Source organism: Amblyomma maculatum, chromosome 10, assembly GCF_055883805.1.
Source record: "Amblyomma maculatum isolate TAMU_Amacu chromosome 10, ASM5588380v1, whole genome shotgun sequence".
Lineage (NCBI taxonomy): Eukaryota > Metazoa > Arthropoda > Arachnida > Ixodida > Ixodidae > Amblyomma > Amblyomma maculatum.
In genome coordinates this window covers 173,729,124-173,741,989 of record NC_139353.1, presented here as the reverse complement: position 1 = coordinate 173,741,989, position 12,866 = coordinate 173,729,124, and the positions used below count along the sequence as shown (strand labels likewise).

Below are 12,866 nucleotides of genomic sequence, written 5' to 3'. Positions count from 1 at the left end.
ATTCTGTGCTCAGTGGGCGGCGCCTGAACTTCGGTCTGATAGTCCCTGGGGCACTTGGGGCATCTCAGAATGAAGCGTGAACCGTCACAAACGCGACCACTCTTCCCAAAGCACCACAAATTTCGTCAAAAGCTAGGAACAGCAATACATTTTAAAGGGACGAGTTGTGCGCAGACCTCCATACTGCCGCCATCTTGTCCAGTGTGGCCAGATTTCGCAGCGCCCCCTGTCGTTCATTAGAGTTGCTAATACGCTCAGACAACAATGGATCTAGAAATATATGCTTGAACATTCTAGTACACTGTAGCTTAAACATGCTTGAACCAATTAACGAAAAGCAATGGCATGTTTCATTATTAATATTCATCATTCGAGTAGTACATAGTCTGTTCATGGTAGGTCTGTACGCGTCCATGGAGGTAGAGCAGGTAGGAAGGAAAAAAATATTTTTTTTTTCCTGCATGCATCCATCTGTCAAGTTACCCAAACCGTGAGTACCGCGAGCTGGGTGTTCATAAAATAGGACTACAGCTATCTAAAACGTTGGTCGTTATAGTACACTATTCTATTTGCTCCTGTGCAGTTACGATCATACGATTACCTTATCTTTAATTTCAATGCTAGCCAACATGGTAGCAGTGGAATCGAGCCGCCCGCAGCCGCCGGTACAGCCGCTACTATGGCTACTCCTGGCATAGCTACTGACCGCCGCCGTCGTCCGTCGTCTGGTCAGGAGCTGTTGGTGGTGGCGTGTGTTGTGGTGGGTGTCTGGCGCCGGTGTCTCATGTGGCTCCTATGTCACGAGGAAAGCTACGTATGGTTGCGGAAGTGTGCGGAGACTGCGGCGCTCTGGGTGGGTGCGCCTTGTGCGCCTATCTGCTCTTGGTTGTCGCGTTGTTGTGTATCTGGTGCTCTGCACTTGCCACACCAGGTTATCTGAAGTTAGCGCATTGCTGATGCTTCAGCTAAATCTCACGCCTGCTCCTCCTCTAGATTGATCGTAACCTCTGGTTTGCGACGTCTGCACTGGATATTACTCCTATCATCTTACTGTACAGGCTTGCATAGCGTGGGCCGGGACGCTACTAAAACTCGTGATCAAATATTTAGGGGAATCCCCCAAGGTGGAGTAGATTTGTAATAAGGGAGTAATTACTAATTTCATGGTACAAAAAAGCACAATCGTTGTCGACACAATGATCAGTGTGTCAGGAAGATAATTGAGGCGGTGAACATTGCTCGTACAGAGGAAAGGTGTGTAAGCATGCCATCAGTCGCACTAACCAAGAAAGAGCTGAAGTTTCTGGATCGATGGTGATTAGGGCCTTATCCTATCGCCTATGCCTTTCATGCTGATTGCTTTTCCTGCTCTTTCCTGCTGAAGCTTCAAATGCGTGGCATATCAGAATAATAAACAGTTGGAAGTCAGCGCTCTTTTCACTCTGTCTGTCGTCGTCCCTTCTTGTGGTTCGCGCTGTATTACAAGTTAGATCAGTTTGAGTTTTTTCATGGTAGTATTTCCTCTTCTCCCCCACCATAGCCATGTTCAGGAAGTCACCTTTTGCTTGTCTGTGCATGCAGTGAGAATTTTGACTAATAAGAGCTTTTATAAGACGTAGAAGCAGCACTTTGTGTCAGGTGGAATGTGATGGCCAACATAGACGGATTAGCGTGGAGTTAATGCTTCCAGTACCACATTCTCAATGTTAGTCAGCCCCAAATCTGGAGAAAAATTGGAATTTTGAGTAAACGGCCTTGAAGCAATACAGAAGACAATGCATTTCAGGCAAATCACACAGACTTTGGAGCTAAATCTTTCTAAATGCAAAGAATATTTCTTGCTGCCAGATGCACCACAACATTTCGTACAAAAGATAATCAGTGCCTTGTTACTTCCTTTTCAAAACAAGGCAGCTACACGTTGCACATCATGAGGCATGCTTAGCCACCACCCGGATTTTAAGCTATAATATTGTGTGCATCAAAATGCCAAATTTAATCTTGTTCAGGAGGAAGCTGAAATTTCATTAGTGAAGAAACGAAACTGTAAGTCTACCCTGTGTCCTATGTAGAAAATTTTGTACACCTTGTGTGATAGTGTGCTTCAGTGCAGTTTTTCTGTTTTTCAAGAGAATTTTGCATACTTCATATCACAAGCAAAGGGCTTCTTTGTGCCAATTGTCAAATGCAATTAGTACTATTTACTAACCACCATGGATATCGATTCTTTTTTCTGAATTTCTAGAACCATCAAAACAAAGTGATGCTACAATCTGCACCTTGTATTTGGACTACACACCAATTTTTAATCGTTGCAACACCCTATGCGAAGTTTTGCACACACATGTAACGACGGTTGTTTTTCATCAGAAAGCTGTGACTCTGAGTTGGGATATAGGCTGGAATATAGGCTGGAGACAGGGACAGAAGAGGAGTCCACTTCTCTTCTGTCCATGTTTTTAGTTACCATGTGTGTTGAATCTGAGGATCACCAACTAGCCCAACTGTCTGCTTTAAATGGGATATTGAGTGGAGTCTATTTCAGAGCCCCAGTGGGGTTCCCTGAATCGAGGCCTGCTGCTATGCGATGAGTGCTGCAGTGTGCACCGAAGCCTGGGACCTCACGTGTCACGTGTGCGCCACCTGCACAAGGCGGCCTGGGCCCCTGCACAGCTGAACGTACGTCCTTCCTTCAATGCGTGCCCCATACTTTGTGTGCATGGAATATACACAAGCGTCAGCAGTGACTTTCGTGGTGTAGGCATTGGATGCTGCGTTCTAGAGCATAATTCCCTATATTCCTGTCAAGTGTGGTGCGGTTGGTTGTGCCACAAGGCACAAAAAGAAAATGGTACCTGTTTTCACTTGTTTCGCGATGGTTAGATGGCATCCTCGAGGCACTGCAGATGAAGTTATGTGATGTTAGGAAGATAGTGAGAGACCGGAAAGCGTGGCGTGACATGGTCCATAGGGTCACGAAGAGTCGGACACGACTGAACGCCTGAACTGAACTGAACTTTCACTTGTTTCTTGCGGTCGAATAAAGATGAGAACGAATGACAGAGGCGTTGAGCGTGACAATTGTAGACCCTTCGGCAACAGATGGCCTTGGCAGCTAACGTGCATTACACTTCTGCACTGAAACTTGATAACTTCGTTTGCAACTCTTAATTGTCGTAATTGCTTTTTGGCCACACGATGAATAGCACAATAACAAACGCCTGCAGCTCGTTCACGTTTTGGTGTATGTACTACCAGGTCATACGAAGTATAGACGTGGTATTCCGTGCGCATATGATCTTAATCGAACGCAGCTAGGAAACAGCGCTGTGAGTTTCATTCATCTGCATACTACCCGTGCATATTTTTGTACAGAAAGGACACAAAGGCTGCTGCGAAGGCAACTGCAGTTACCTTGAGCGGTCACTCCAGTGCGCTATTGCCAAAACAGGCCAAGAGTTGTGAAGCAGCTTTTCGCTGTTTTCACTTTCCTGAATTTCAGTGAGTCATCAACGGTCCTAGAAATTGAGCGAACATCGTTAGAATCCGGACAAAGTCGAGCAGCGCTATTTCTCAGAGTATTACATCATTTTGAAGGTCATTAAGATCATAGTGAACGAATTAACCACGTACAACCAGCTCTGATCGAGCAAGATACTTAATTGTGGTATATACGGTACATTATGTTTAATGTCCCAAAGTGGAATTGGCTATGTGGGATGAAATATAAGCAGAATAAGATGACCTGCATTTGAATAAAAATGTTCTCAATATATTAAAAAAAATGCTCAGCAGATCGTGCGAATTGCGTTATAAGTGATCATGGACATTGTGGAGAACATTGCATTTATGCTCATAGCAAAAAAACAAAAACAAAAAGCAAAAAAAATACAGCATTCTTATGAGCCTTTATGTATATATTAACCTGTGAATGACCCCGACTACGTTTGTGCGATTAAACAGACGTTGAACGTCTTTTTATCGAGCAGGATAAAACAAGTTGGAAGCGCAAATGTTACAAAGAACTAGAAGATTGAGTTCTTCTTATTCAGTGAAATTCTATGACTTAAGTTGCTGGTACAGTGAGCTAAAAATATGATTTCTAGCTCAATATAGTTGCCGGTAATATTGTTCTTTAGAGTGAAGGTGCTTAGGGCAGCAAAAAACGCACCCATCAAAATAGTCGTCATATGAAAAACGCACTTCCAATGATCCATATCATCGTCCTTGCATGCGCTAACATTAGGCCCGAAGTTGGACAGTGTTCACTATTTTCTTATTCATTCTTATTTCTTGTTATTATTTAATTTAATCGGTCACTACAGTCCAACACTGCTACAGTCACCCACGCTGTTGAGGCCACGGAGAAGGAAGGCAATGCAGCGCTCTTCACCTGGTAATTCCAACAGTAATCGGATAATAAAGTGCTGAGGCATAGACCAAACTATTTCTGTGCACAGGCAAAGCTTATGCTTCAGAATATTTGCACGCGCGAACCGGTTTCGAAGGCGGCGTCGCTTAGCGCAGTGTAGGCACGCTGTGTTTTTGCCTACACCCATTGTCGCTGCCGATCGCAGCGCCACCTTTGTTTACAAACATGATGCTTGCCTATATACATAGCGCTATATGGCACACTGTTCCATTCTAGGGCAGTTCCAACAACAACTACAATAAAAAAGAGTAGCGAAAGATGTCAAAATTCTGCGGCCTTCTGGCCTTGGTCCAGTCACTTAACATATAGTTCAAATCTTTATTTCCATCAGGTGCTACAGATAGAGGGCTACGGATTGGCGGCTTGACGAGTCCGCAGCCCCATATATAAGGCAGCGTCTAGACAGCACCACAGGATGAGCAAGCGATAAACAAATAAAAACACTTGATCAATGCAGAATAAAAGAAAAAAGTCCTGAGCCAGATAAAACAAACGCCGTCAGCACCAAAGGGTGAACAAGCGATAAGCATATCAAGACACTTGATCAATACAGAATAAAAGAAAACGTCCTGAGCTAGATAAAACAAACACCAGAATAGATGAAATCTGGTTAGTCAATCAGCAAACAGGTCTCTAAGTTTAACAGAAGAACAACTAAATAAATTAAAATTCAGTGACTGATAATAGTTCAAAAGAGATGCCAGAGGATGGTACAGCAACCTTCCAGTTTTCTCAACATCTAGTATTATAAAATTTCTCTTTTCTCCCTAAACGTGCCAAGGCATCCAGGCTATGAATTTTTTTTTTTCATCATCACCAGCCTGATTATACCCACTGCAGGGCGAAGGCCTCTCCCATATTTCTCCACTTAACCCGGTTCTGTGCTAGCTGCATCCACTTGACCCCTGCGAACTTCTTAATCTCATCCGCCCACCTAACTTTCTGCCGCCCCCTGCTACGCTTTCCTTCCCTTGGAATCCAGTTTGTTACCCTCAGCGACCATCGGTTATCCTCTCTTCGCACTACATGTCCTGCCCAAGTCCATTTCTTCTTCTTAATTTCTACTAGAATGTCGGTAACTTGAGTTATTTCTCTGACCCACTCTGCACGCTTTCTATCTCTTAATGTTACCCCTACCATTTTTCGTTCCATAGCCCTCTGGGTTGTCCTCAACTTAAGTAGAACTCTCTTGGTTAGCCTCCACGTTTCAGCCCCATAGGTGAGTACAGGCAAGATGCAACTGTTGTATACTTTCCTCTTGAGCGATACTGGTAAGCTGCTAGCCATAATCTGCGAGTGCTTGCCAAATGCGGCCCATCCCAATCGTATTCTTCTTGTTATTTCCTTTTCGTGGTCCGGATCTGCGGTTACTACCTGTCCTAAGTAGACATTCTCCTACTACTTCCAGTATTTCGCTACCTAATGTAAACTGCTGTTCCTTCCCGAGGCTGTTGAACATTACCTTAGTCTTCTGCATATTGATTTTCAAGCCTACCTTTCTACTTTTCCTGTCTAGGTCATCAATCATTATTTGCAGTTCATCCCCCGAGTTGCTTAGCAAGGCAATGTCATTACATTACTGAGATTACTGAGGTATTCTCCGTCTACCCTTATCCCTAACTGTTCCCATTCCAAGTCTCTGAATACTTCCTCTAAACAAGCTGTGAATAGTACTGGGGAGATTGTGTCTCCTTGCCTAACACCTTTCTTTATGGGAATTTTGTTACTTTCTTTATGCAGAACTATGGTAGCTGTGCAGCCAATATATGTATCTTCCAGCACTTTCACGTTCGGCTCGTCTACCCCCTGATTTCGCAATGCCTGCATCACCGCCGAGGTTTCAACTGAGTCAAATGCTTTTTCGTAATCAATGAATGCTATGTATAAGGGCTGGTTATATTCCGAGCATTTTTCTATCACCTGATTGATGGTATGGATATGATCGATAGTAGAGTACCGTTTCCGAAACCCTGCTTGATCCTTTGCTTGATTGCAGTCTAAGGTTGTCCTGATTCTATTAGCGATTACCTTAGTAAATACCTTATACGTAACAGACAGTAAGCTGATTGGTCTGTAATTTTTAAGGTCCTTAGAGTCCCCTTTCTTGTGAATGAGGATAATGTTTGCATTCTTCCATGGTTCCGGTACCATCGATGACACCAGGCACTGCGTATACAGGGTGGCCAGTTTTTCTAGCACGATATCCCCCCCGTCCTTCAGCAAATCTGTAGTTATCTGATCCTCTCCAGCTGATTTCCCCTTTTTCATAGTTTCTAGTGCTTTCTTGACCTCGTCCTTCGTCACTGGTGGACCGTCTGAACGTTTTTTCCTACCGCCAATCTCATTACGGTCCTGACTACTTTGGCTACTGTAGAGATCTGTATAGAACTCCTCGGCTACTTTGACTATCTTTTCCATATTAGTGATGACGTTGCCCGCCTTGTCCCTTATTGCATACATCTGGTTTTTCCCTATGCCCAATTTCTTCTTTACCGCTTTAAGGCTTCCCCCGTTCTACAGCATGCTCAATTTTCTCCATGTTATACTTCCTTATATCGGCCACCTTGCGCTTATTGATTAGCTTTGATATCTCGTCCAATTCGATCTGGTCGGTTGGATTGGAAGCTTTCATACTCTGGCGTTTCTTAATCAAATCTTTCGTCTCCTTAGACAGCTTGCTGGTATCCTCTCTAACTATCCTGCCGCCTACTTCTACCGCGCATTCAGTAATGATATCTCTGAAATTATTGTTCCCTGCCTCTAGGGTAGCGTCGCCATCCTCAGTTAGAGCTGAAAACCTATTCTGTAGCGAGATCCTGAACTCTTCTGCCCTCCCCCTCACCGCTAATTCGTTAATGGGTTTCTTTCTTACTAATCTGTAGCGTTCCTTCTTCAGATTTAGGCTAATTCGGGACCTCACCATCCTGTGGTCACTGCATCGCACTTTCCCGATTACCTCTACATCTTGCATAATGGCGGGGGTTGAACACATTATGAAGTCGATTTCATTTTTAGTCTCTCCGTTAGGGCTTTTCCATGTCCATTTCCGGTTCTTCCGTTTGCTGAAGAAGGTATTCATGATTCGTAAGTTATTGCGCTCTGCAAACTCAACTAGTAACTCTCCCCTGCTATTCCTAGAACCAATGCCATAGTCACCTACTGCCTTGTCTCCTGCCTGTTTTTTCCCTACCTTGGCATTGAAATCGCCCATTAGTACAGTATACTGCGTCTTTACTTTTCGCATTGCCGTTTCTACATCTTCATAGAAGCTTTCAACTGCCTGGTCATCATAACTACATGTAGGTGCATAGGCCTGTACAACCTTCAGTTTATACCGCTTATTAAGCCTAATTACGATGCCTGCAACCCTCTCATTAATACTATAGAATTCATCTATATTACCCGCTATATACTTATTGACAAGGAAACCTACTCCTTGTTGTCGCCTCTCTGGTAAGCCTCCATAACACAGTACATGCCCATCCTTCAGTACAGTATATGCCTCATTCGGCCTCCTAACCTCACTAAGCCCTATGACATCCCATTTCATGCCCTCTAGTTCCTCTAACAGCACTGCTAAGCTGGCTTCACTAGCTAGGGTTCTAGCATTAAACGTTGCCAGGGTCAGTTTCCATTGGCGGCCTGTCCAGCGGAGCCAGGCTTTCTTAGCACCCCCTGCTGCGTCACAGGTCTGACCGCCGCCGTGGTCAGTTGTTCCGCAGCCGCTGGTGACTGAGGGCTGGGGTCTTATGGAGCTTATCATAGGAGGTTGTGGCCAATTACTGCACCAGGGTGGCCAACTCCTGTTCTGGTGAGGGAGTGCGTTGCCGGAGGTGTTCACCGGCATCAGGTCGCACCCCAAACCTGTTTATGCAATTCCATCGACACGCGGATTTTTTTTTTCATCTGGTGGAGAATTGCGCGGCACCGGGATTTGAACCCCGGTCCTCTTGCATGCGAGGCGGATGTTCTACCGCTACGCCACCGCTGCACCTTCATATTAAATCGTTCATTAAAACCTTCATATTTAAATCGTTCACTTAAATGGTAGCGGTATAGCTTGTGAGCTGTAAACATGAGTACTGTGAAAAAATTCTGCAGTGGTTGCAATATAACCAACAGTGTACACGTGGCGTGGATACTGTTTTTGCATATGGAATGTTTTGTGCGTGTTAGAGAACCTAGTTGTGCCTCAGACAAGTTGGCAGTAGTTGACGTCCAGATAGAAAAGAGAATTATAGACCAGTATTTTTTGTTTTATAGAAAGCATGTATCGGAGATGACCGACTACACCAGTTACTTGAGCAAGTCTGGCTAATAGAAAATTCACCTGAGATTCCTAGAACAGATTGGCAGTGAATATCACACCTATAAATTTGAAATGGTCAACAATGTCAGAGTTTAAAACAATATCGGCACGAGGAGGAACATATTTATTTTCCAGCCGGAAGACAAGTTTTATTTTCGTTAATCTTCATGTAATTGAATGAGGACCATTTGCTGCAGTTGCACTATGGTGTCATTACACAATCAGTGATGAGTTTATCGATGTTATTACCGAAAAAAAATATGCTGGTATCATCTGCGTATATAATAAATTTGGCTTTCTTATTAATGTTAACGATGTCATTAATGTACAGGTTAAATAGCAAGAGGCCCAATATGCTGCCTTGTAGAGCACCACAGAGCAGTGGCAGGACTCATGATCGCGAGTTGTTTATTTGGACAATTTGACATCGGTGAGACAAATATAATTATAATAACTGTAATCCACACCCTTGTATACCTTAAAGTCCAACTTCTGCAGCAGAACATCATGATTCACAAGGCTGAATGGCTTGGAAAAATTGACAAATAGGCCGACTACTATTGTACTGAAGACATAAAGCTACTGAATTGGCTACTCTTAGCTTACTTCAAACTGCGCTAAAATATACTATTTTTAGTGAAGCAATGCTAATTCTGCGGGGGGGGGGAGTGGATATATTCTTCCTAAACCCAAACTGGTGTTTGTTATTAATTCGCAGTGGTCAGCAAAATTTACAAGCCTGCAGTGTATTATTTTTTCAAGAGGCTTAGAAAATATAGGTAAGATAGACACCAGACGGTAATTGATCAATTTATTTTGGCTTCCCTTTTTAAAAAGTACTGCTACTTTTGCAGTTTTCATTTTCACCGGAAATGTTGATGTCAGACATTTATTAAAAATATGCATTAGAACTGGTGCTATGACATCTGTGACATGCTTTGCAGTTTTTTTTAAAATTTTGTCGATATCCCTATTGCTGCTGTTCTTTAAATTTCTTATTGTTGAAATTACTTCCTGTACATTCACTGGATGTAGAAATATTGATTTTTTATTCCGTGTGCTGATATTCCAACATTCACTTGAGGAGCTGCCTGGCGTACTCATATTTGTAAAAAAAATTATTGAAAGCATCAGCCAATATCGCCTTGTGCAAAACTTTGCCATTAATCGTTACCTTAAAAATGCAGCTATGTTGGTTATCGGGACGCAATAGTGTATTGAATTTGTCCCAGAGCAACTCATACGGCAAATTTTGTCGTCCAAAAAACCTGAAAAGTACTCTTTACGTGTAGTATGCAGTTTTTTCGTTAAGTGGTTCTGATACCGTTTATAGACTGTCAAATCATCAGGATTGTGGGTGTTTAAGAACTGTTTGTAGAGCTTACCAAGATACTTTGTTGGGCGAGTCGGTAAACATCCATTGTTAATTTAAACAGCGCGAACAGGAAGACACAGGACAAGATAAAAAGAAGCCACAGCACAAGCGCTTGTCCTGTGGCTTCCTTTTATCTTGTCCTGTGTCTTCCTGTTTAAATTAACAATGTCTGTAGAGCTTATCTTTTGCTCTCATTTGCTGGTACAGTTCATGTGTGACCCATGGCTTACAAATTTTTTTACTCGTTTTGCGTCTTTTAACAGGAAAATGAGCATTGCACAATCTTTTGAGGGTATTTAAAAAACATGGTCGGCATTGTTAGCATCATGTACATTGTCATGGACAACAGGGCTAGACGTTCACACCAGTCTATTTGAAACAGCTCATTTCTAAACATGTTTAGAGCCTTATTGGTTACTGGCTGGGAAAGACTGCCAGCAGACAAACAGTTTAGAGTGTGGGCAACTTGTAAACAAAAGAACACTGGAAGATGCTCGCTAATGGAACGTGATAGTGCACCAGCTTTTATATCTTGCGATGAAAGGCTTGTTACGAATATTTCTAGCACTGACTCACATTCATTTGTTATTCTGGTTGGTTCATTAAAAATGTTGTCAAGTCCAAATGACAAGAGAAGGTGTTTAAAATTTGTCATAATAGCAGTGTTAACACCCATATCAATATTATAATCACCTGTGGCGATCAGCTTATACTCGTTCTCTGCAACAAATGAAAGAAAGCCTTCATAAAAATTTTAAAAATGTTGAAATATGCCTATTTGGCGGGTGGTAAAAGACGGGATATATTGCTTTATCTGCAATTAAAGTTAACACTTCATGTCTAGAGTCCCTATGCTAAATGAATCAAGCAGTTCACAGTCCATGCAGTGCCACCTCCGCGACCACAAGGGCAGTTGACATAGTACGTATTGTAGCTTTTCGTTCTGAAACCAAGCACGAACTCTTGTTTCTGCTTCATGTTTCACTGAATATTATAACAGAAAAGCTAAAAGAAAATTTACTGAAGAATTCTTCTAAAGAAAATGTTTTGTTGTGGAAAAATCTTGCATTTAGTTTTGCACATTTACACATTTTAGTATGGAAGACCTAAAATTATATATCGTAATGATCAGGTCATCTGGCTAGTAAAAGAGGGCATACATCTTAATACTTAATTTTGGTTTAAGGCGATCAAGGTCTTCGAGGCATTTAATATGAATATCGTTTGCCCCATCCATCATCCGCACAAGATCTTACCATACATATTTGAACTTGGCTTCCTTTGCCCAATTTTTTGTTGCTAGAAGCAGTTCTCGATTGTGTCTGGTTAGGTTTTCTTGGATGAAGATGTTTGGCTTACTGTCTTTTAGGTTGTTGTTCTTACTCAACCACTATACCCTGATCGCCTGCCTTGTGAAGCGCACGATTATGTCAGGTATCTTATCTTTCTGAGCGGGCACGTCCTGTTCGACGAGATGAGGTGTTTCGAGCTTATCTGCAGCCTCATTCAATATTGTGAACAAGTTTTCATCTTTCAGCAAAGGAACACCATGAACTTCCAAATTAAGCTCATTTATTTCTTGTCGAAGCTGAACTTGAGGTGATAGGTTGTTTTCACCTCCCGTTCTTGCACCTTCTTTCTGAGCACTTTAATCTCATTTTCTTGCACACCAATTGTTCTTCAAATCTTAAAAAATGGTGGACATGTGCACGAGTTACGAGGGCTGGTAGGCCTTCAAGCCTCAGATTAATAGATGCAAGTATAGCCTTTATGTCTTCATTAGTCTTGCTTTCATCACTGCAGCTACCGTGTGACGTTGAGCTCCGGCAATCACCATGTTTTCTTGGCAGCATCAGATTTTTCCTTGAAAGACGTTTCCGCTATTTCCAAAATGGTACTCCCGTACGTTCTTCACTCTCAAGAAAGGCCGCATTACAAGTGCAGCAGACGTTAGACATGGTTTTCACACCAATACAGGAAAGTACACTACAGGCCTTTGGCAGCGACCGCAGCACAAGCACCATCAAGTAGAAAAATACAAACTAACCTGCACAGTTACGATAACAGTATAAGTTGTGACCGCAGCACAAGCACCATCAAGTAGAAGAATACAAACTAATCTGCACAGTTACGATAGCAGTATTAGTGGTGATGTTCGCAGGGTGCCAAATGACCGCTTCGCCAGGTGATTTATATACGTTGGATGGCTTTGTCAGGCACATAGGTGATAGCAGCAGTGATTTCATGCAGTAGAGCATGGTGCTAGGAAAAGCCAGACAGACTGCTCACCGTCATGTCTGCACAGTTTCAGTGTTTGCCACCACGGTTAGGTGCCTGGATATACCTTTTATTGTTTATGCCTGTTCTAGAAAATAAATGTTATGAAAAAATTTTAATTCAACATTTCCCCTAAGTTTAGTTTTCTGTCATGCTAAGCTTTGGGATTTCCGAGAACAAACTCACTGCATATCATCTTTGCAATAATGAGCTCACCTGTGAAAGGGTCCCATAAAATGTGCTTCTAAGTTATTTGATAGATGACTCAAATTTCTCCTCAAGGGATTTAGAGGAAGTGCATGCGCAATTTAAAGCACAATTGCGGAGGTCCTCATTCTTAAGGCTCAGTGGGACACAGCATGACTGGGAAATTTTGTGGCTATGCATGCAAGCTACACTGGAAGAAACTTCTTTTTTGCTAGGTGGTTGAAACTCAGTCACGTTAGGGTATACGACAGCAAATTCTTGCTTTT

General features: G+C 42.5%; 1 protein-coding gene across 3 annotated transcripts in view; it reads left to right on the top strand.

Annotated features, from left to right (window-relative positions):
• The first annotated feature begins 665 nt into the window (after positions 1–665).
• Positions 666–12,866, top strand: part of Git (ARF GTPase-activating protein GIT1) — a 267,395-nt gene continuing 255,194 nt past the window's right edge. For all 3 annotated transcript variants that reach the window (XM_084580679.1, XM_084580677.1, XM_084580678.1), the window contains exons 1-2: positions 666–853; positions 2,546–2,679. In XM_084580679.1, the coding sequence (XP_084436805.1) occupies positions 796–853; positions 2,546–2,679 (192 nt within the window). In that variant the 5' untranslated portion in view covers positions 666–795. The remainder of the gene's footprint in view (positions 854–2,545; positions 2,680–12,866) is intronic.